Source organism: Nannobrachium achirus, assembly GCF_963921795.1.
Source record: "Nannobrachium achirus genome assembly, chromosome: 16".
Lineage (NCBI taxonomy): Eukaryota > Metazoa > Chordata > Actinopteri > Myctophiformes > Myctophidae > Nannobrachium > Nannobrachium achirus.
The window spans coordinates 47,444,077-47,451,737 of record NC_137823.1 but is presented as its reverse complement, the minus strand read 5'-3'; the positions used below and the strand labels follow the sequence as shown (position 1 = coordinate 47,451,737).

General features: G+C 42.2%; 1 protein-coding gene across 1 annotated transcript; it reads right to left on the bottom strand.

The window, feature by feature from the left end:
- Positions 1 to 5,334: 5,334 nt before the first annotated feature.
- On the bottom strand, positions 5,335 to 6,837 carry LOC308301087 (delayed-rectifier potassium channel regulatory subunit KCNS3-like; the record flags this gene model as incomplete). Its single annotated transcript, XM_080744985.1, has 1 exon — positions 5,335 to 6,837. The coding sequence occupies one exon, from the start codon at positions 6,835 to 6,837 to the stop codon at positions 5,335 to 5,337; it is 1,503 nt and encodes a 500-aa protein (XP_080601111.1).
- Between the last annotated feature and the right edge of the window lie 824 nt (positions 6,838 to 7,661).

Below are 7,661 nucleotides of genomic sequence, written 5' to 3'. Positions count from 1 at the left end.
TGAATAGCTTTTTTATTCTTTTGAAGAGATTCAGAGGAGGAGCTAATGGAATTGACTGGAAAAGATATAAGAATTTGGGAAGTACATTCATTTTGATTGTATTTATTCGTCCAATTATTGAGATCGGTAAGGTTGACCATCTAGTGATGTCCTCCGACACCCTAGACATCATAGGCTCATAGTTAGCTGAGCTAAGTTGTTTTATCTCCGGCTTGATTTTAATACCCAGATAAGTAAATCCTTCCACCGCATTCGTAAAAGGGTGCGCCACTTTTGGATTTCTTCTCTCCTGTTAATTTAAAAACATAATATAAGACTTATTTTTATTCACCTCGAAACCAGAAAAGCCACCGAACAGACTGATAAGTTCTAAAAGGGCAGGGATCGATTTGGCAAGGTCTGAGAGGAATAAAATTGCATTGTCAGCATATAATGCCAGATGATGTTCCCGCTCATCAATTTTAATACCGCTGATTATAGGATGTGACCTTATTGCTATAGCAAGCGTTTCAACTGAAATTACGAAGAGCAAAGGTGAAATGGCGGAGCCCTGACGAACTCCGCGGTGTAATCTAAACGGCAAGGAGGTCGGAATTCATGTTTTTAAAGATATTTTAAAATATATTTTCATGAACGGAAATGCTGAACAGACGACGCTTCCTTTCTCAGCTTTCGGTAGATGTAGTACACACACATGGGCGAAAACATTATCTCTGGCCTGGGCCTTTCGGCCTGGCAGAGACAATTAATCAATGCACACATATCCAAAGCATCAGATTTTCATGCTCCTTTGTCTTTGTAAGGAAATCGTTTTGAGTTGGACAGGGAACGATTTGCAGGTTGCTGATCCGGTCTGGGTCTTATGGAAACAATGCATGCATGTACGGCATGTGTGCGGGCAAATTACAGAGGATACGGAAGGTCATTACATGGTCAATTAGAAAAACAAAAACCAAGCATTCAGTCATGTGGAAAGCTTAGTGCCTCTCCGCTTTTCCCCCCTCGTTACTCTTCTTCCTTTATCACCATAAGGTAAAAGGCCAGTTTTTATGATAAACATCACACCTAGTGTGAAGTGAGCAGTGCTATTTATGAGTTAAGAGTCCCGCTAGCCAATCACAGCGTGTCCTGCGAAGCTTGGCCAATGGGACCCTGGGCGTACAACAAACTTTGAGCCATTTGTGCCAAGATGTAGGCCATATCTAGGACAGATGTAGGCCACGCTTCAGTTTACTTTAGCCCCGGATATTTTTTAACACATTTTTTTCCCCCACCAGTTTGGGAACTGGACAAAGCCAGATGTTGGAGCTTAGCCCCTGTTCCAGTAGCACCGCTCAAAAACAGACACAGGGACAAATAGATGTTGGAGGTGCAGAGTACTCGAGTGAGAGCTTGTGAGTTACAAAATATATGTACTCCACATAAAAATGCAAAAATTGGAAGATGAATGCAGTAGCAGTTGTTAAAATGAACAAAACTTGTTTATTCAGCAGTAACAGCAGCTGTTGATGCAGGTAGCATAGCTGACTAATATTTAACAGAAACAGTTCAGTCACTTGATTTGAGCGATCGTCAGGTCGCATGTATGCACAAATTGGCCTTAGGAACCTCATGGTGGCGCTAGAAGAGGGGCATGTGAGAAATCAGGGGCGGAGGTTGTGGTTTGCCAGCCAAGGAGTGTGTTTGCAAAGTCTGGCATGGATAGGGGCAACGGTGCCGGAGATACTGTAAGAGTAAGGCCAAAAGTGTGACATGACGTGACGGACAGAGGGACTGACTGACGGTGGGACAGCCGGTGGAGGTTTTCATAGTAACTTGTGATCTGACGGTCGCAACAATCTATGTGATGCTCCCAATTCAGTCAGTTTAAACTGCAATGCATTTTTATAGAGGAAAGTCTTCTTCCCTGCAAGTAAATATGCTAAAATAGGCTACACATGCCAAAATAATCAATAATTATTTTTTAAATACCCCAATGTAGGGATGCAACAGTTAATCAAACTAATCAATTTAATTAATTAGGCGTCTGGAGAAACAAAACTTTTAAGTTGCTTGTACCTTCAGCTTAGTGTGCAAGGGGGAAGGACAGTCTATCATTAAACAATGTTTTTCTTTTTGTATTTTATTGTATATACTGTATGTATTTGTTTATTTTGTGTCACTGATTATTATAATAATATTTCTTGGCTTGAGTATTTACAATGTACTGTCATGTTCAATTGAATACATAGACATATCACATACACAGATATAAAATACATCCTATGTTGTTTGCACATGTCTTTAACTACACCAGCATAATGGAATGTGATTTCTCATTGGGATGCAACAGTTAATCTGTATAATCAATTTTGTTGATTATAACAAATGATTACTTACACTTACAAATCAAATGTACCAACATTGTTTAAGTTCTCCATGAGGTTACTGAATAGACTTCCATTAGAGCTTTCCTCAAAGATACAGATTTGACGGTGCACAAACATTGCCATCTTTTAGAAAGCATCGCCGTGCACTTCAATCTCTGAATCATCACAGCTCACAAACAGTTTTAACAAAGAAGACTGATTTACTTTAAATGATTTAAGCTCTTTTTAGGAGAGTGGAAATCAATGTTCATTTCCACTAATTACCCTAGCCCTTCTCCTGCCTTCACCTCACATTGCCCTGCACACTGATTTCTTGCAACACAGACTTCTAGAGTACATAGACACAGTAATAGTAGCAACAGTATGCCTACCAGGCAGTAACACTGGAAGTAGTACCTCCTTTTGACTTTTTTGTATCCAATAATGTTAAAAATCTACTAATTGTACCTACTAATTAATGCAATTACTTTGTGAATGAACATCCACTTATGAACATCCACTTATCCTTTCAAGGGTATATTATATAAATGAATCATACTTCAAGACATACTGTATGTTATAGAACCATGCCTTTTTGCCATGTTAAGATGTTATCTGTACTGTTGAACCCTCAGCCTTCAACGTAATCCAAAACTGCAACACTTTAAAAAGATCAATACATATCAATGGTTTGTGTTTGTGGTTATGCTATGTGAAAGCTGACAAAAGCAAAGACACAAAATGGAGATAAAGCAATATGGTAATTCTCTATGCGATGCGTACCAGACATGGGATGCCAGCCAATCGAAACTCAATTACTTGAGTTAACGGATAATCAAAGACCAATTGTCTTATGTGTTTAGCTTTGGCTTTCTTACTGCAGCTGTGCCGTTGCAGAATCCATTTTGCACCTGAAAAGTGTGAATCGTGTACAGTATTATCAGTTTTTCACAAGGGAAGAAACAGATACCACAGAAAGGGTCATGTAAAGTTACTAATCACATGCAGGACCGAATACATGTTTGATACGAGCATGAAAAAGAAAAGCACTAAATTACAGTGACATGTTTATCTACTAAAACAAAGATTAGATTTTGATCTTGTTGACTTGCTCATGCCCCGTTACTGAATTTATGACATGGCCACCTCTGAGACTCTGACACGATTTGGAGAGATTTCTCCCACATCTCTCTCTACCGAGACTGCAGCCCGGTCAACCAGAGATGATGACAGAGGACAGTAAATCAATACATTTCAGGGTGGAGAAAACTACAAGGGCCAGATATGCCTATCCTGGCTGTTTTAGCTTCTTCTTTATTTTTGTGCATTGAACCACACTGTCAGAAAAGATTAATAACCTCACACTTGTTTATAGGTAGTTAAGGGATCACAATAAAAGTTAAGTCATAAATCACAACTTGACTCTGTCCCAAATTGTTCCCATATGACCTGATACTCTTGTGTATAGATAAATGAATGTATTGAAGCTCACCATGCAACCTTATCAGAATGAGTGAACCATAGGACTCACACAATATCACAATTAAAGGGCATATATCTTCTGATTTGTTGAGTCATATTTTATTTCATGTGCCCAAATGAGCCAGCATGCCAAAATGACTGCCCAAAACATTATGTTAACATATCTGGCACATACGTGCTTTAAAATTGATATGTGACCAAAAAAAAAAAAAAAAAAAACATTCATCCTCAGCCTTCTTTAAAAAAAAAGACTATTTCTAAACATCTGTATCTTTTGTTCATGCACACTATAGAACCTCAGTCAACGCATAAATCTAAATCCACTTTTTCTTATTTTTTTCATGTATGTTGTCAGGCACCTGTCAATGCCAGTCGCCTTACACCCAAATGCTTTACGTAAACCTTGCCTGAACTCTCAGCAAGCAAACTAATCAATACAGACCATTACCTTGCAAAACATTAATATTGTGGTTCACTGTACATGCATCATTGCAATGTTCTCAAGCAGAAAATGGGCATACTAACCTCTGAGCAAGGTTCAAATAGGAAACTTCACATTTGACTGATATACTGTATTTACCAAGATATGGCCTAGTAAAAAACTATTCCATGGCCATGATTATTCAACTCTGATAGGAAGACAGTATAGAGGAGGCAGGGTAAGTGATGGCCAACCTTGCCCTGTGAGCCAGTGGGGTAAATTGAGCCAATTTTTACATTTTGCATTATAACGGCCTTAAAATACAACTTTCAATACAATAGATTAGAACAACAGTTCTTGTGCACCCCAGAAACAAAACATTTGCCTAGGTAATATAGTAATAATAGTGTTGAATTAGCTGATCACAGAAAAATTGTGTTCCTTTGGCACAACTTACCCAGACAGGGCAGGGTAAGTTGATCATGCATAAAAGCTCACACAATATTCCAATTCTATAATCTTCATGGAATAAGATTTTATCACAATTAACGAAAAAGAAAAAAACACTTTTCTCTCTCTTCCACAAACAATATGTATTAAAAAAGGCCATGTCGTGTACAATCAGTTTTTAAGAAATATATCCTTTTCTCAATTACTTAATGTAGACTCAACTTAACACATCCATAATCTGAACGAATAAATGGTACACAGAAGGACAGACCAAATATCACACCTGACCTAATTTCATGTGGTAACTAGCATAAACATGACCTGATGTGTAGATACTGTACCACCTTACAATTATTTACTCCCCCTCAGACACGAATGATTTCAGGAGCTCAATTCAATCATGTCACATAGAAGAATTACCATTTTGGCTCTAGTTCATTCACTTTGAACGATCCAAACATCACATGGCTGCTGTAATGTAAAGATCAACCTATAACCAGTACTGGATATTGTTTTTGGATTCCTTGAAACATTGGCTGGCTCATCTTACCCAATGGCTCGACTTACCCCGTTATCCCCTAAGTGCTTTGCGGTGTGCACCGCGCTTGTAACGGAGCAACACCCAGTGAACAGTCAGGTGGCAGGAATCTCATTTGCTGGCCTATTTTCAAGACTGTCACTATCATACACCTCTAGGTCTTGAAGACTGGAGGCATTCGTGTCTTCCCCGCCGCTGCTATTGCTGTTCCCAAAGTCGATAGCTCCCATGAAAGGGTACATGCTGTGTGTGTACAGGTCTCTAAGGTCATAATAAGGGACATCTTGTAGTGCAGCTTGGCTCAGACACTTCTCTAAAGCTTTGTTTCTCTGGTAGTACCTGGAAAACTTATTGAAAATGATGGTGATGGGCAGGGCCACCACCAACAGGCCGCACACAATACACAGGGTGGCCACGATCTTCCCTGCCAACGTCACTGGGCAGGTGTCACCATAGCCTACTGTCGTCATGGTGATGGTTGCCCACCACCAGCCTACAGGGATTGAGCCCAAATCTGTGTCGTCCTCTTCCTTCTCAGCAAAGTAAATGAGGGCAGAAAATATGGAGATGCCCACAGAGAGGAAGAGGAGGAGCAAGCCCACCTCGTGGTAGCTGTGACGCACCGTGGCACCGAGCGCTCGAAGCCCAATGGAGTGACGAGCCAGTTTGAGGATCCGGAAAATCCTCATCAAGCGCAGGACCTGCACCACTTTCCCCACGTTCTCCAGGTCCTCGTTCTCCTCTGCCTTCTCCTTGTCCACCGTCTCGAAGGCCAAGGTGGCATAGAACGGCAAGATGGAGGCCACGTCGATGATGTTCAAGGGGTTCCCCAGGAACTTCCTGGGGGAAGGCGCCACGATGAGCCTGAGGATGAACTCGGCCGAAAAGCAGATGATGCAGATCACCTCTAGGATGGCCAGGACGGGGTCCTCGATGGGCTTGTCGTTGTCGTCCAGCTGCTGGAACTCGGGCATGCTGTGGACGCACATGGCGACGATGGAGGTCAGCACCACACTGAGCGAGGCCACTGCGATGACCTTTGAGCCTCGCGAGTGCCCCGGGTCCTCCAGCCGTAGCCACACGTAGCTCCTCACCTCTGCACACCACCTGCCTTTGAACTTATGCAGGTCCTTGTCGATGGCGGAGAGCTCCTCGAACGAGGAATCAAAGCTGGGCTGCTGGTCGTCACTCTGCACGTCCCAGTCCCTGTCCTCGATGTACTCCTTCCGCTCGTGGTACCAGTTGCTGCAGCACGGGCTCAGGTACAGCTCCAGGACGCCCCAGTATTCGATCTCCTGGTTGAAGGAGTACACGCACAGCTCCTCCATCATGTGGATGCGTCCCGTGTTGTAGAAGTTCAGCACGCTGAGGAAGACCCGGGGGTTCCTGTCAAAGTAGTACTCCTTCTCCGCTGCGCTGTAGTCATCGCACAGCTCCAGGATCGCCGCCTCGCTCTGGCAGTGCAGCAGGCGGGCCAGCCGCGTGTGCGGGAAGCGGAGCAGCGTGTCGCGGTCCAGCACATGTCGCACGCCTCCCACGTTGAGGTGGACCCAGTCCGCCTCGCTTCCACGCCGGTGGAGGATTTGCCCGTACCCCATGGTGCTGCTGGTTGCCCATAGCGTGCATTGGCAGAGAAACGATGATGAGAATTAATGGGGCTGGTGGGGTTGGGGGATATATCACAGTGTTTAGGAAAATCTTTGGTCAGCAAGTTTGTGTATTCTTTATGAGAACAGATTGCCCATAAAAACAGATTTAACAGGATTACTTATAAAACACAATTGTTTACTGGAGAAAAATCAATACAGAATTGAGAGGAAATGGTATCTGCTTGGGATGGGTATTATGGAAGACCTATAGGTACAGTCACAGTCACTTCTTCAATAAGTAGGCTACCGGATTAACACCATGAGAATCAAATTACAGAACAGCCTGTCTAGAGGAAACAACTTGAAACTGAGCCAACGAATTACTGCAATTAACCAGTTGTTAAAATAAATGTGCCCCAATTCTGTTTATTGGAAATCATGAAAAAAAAAAAAAAAAAGGAAAGGAAAGAAAAATTCTAAGGCTTCCACATGCAACCATTTAGGCTACTAAGTAGCCTATATGCTTTAAGCTTTTTCTTTTTCTTTTTTAGTCGGTTAATTTGGTTTTATCTTGATAAAACTATGTGTAATTTTCTGGTCAAGAGAGTAAAGTTCCAACGTACCTGGACCTGTAGCCTTTCTTTCCATTAAAATAACTTTTATGTTTTTTAAGCAGTTTTCACATCCTTCTGGATAACAGATCCAACCGCTGTCCCATGATTCTTCAAACGCTCTCACACGACAATATTATTATAGCCAGTCGATCATGTTCTGTGGGCTCAGGCTGTGGCGCGCTCTCTCTGCCAGAGTCCACGGACGGACGCGCTTCCATC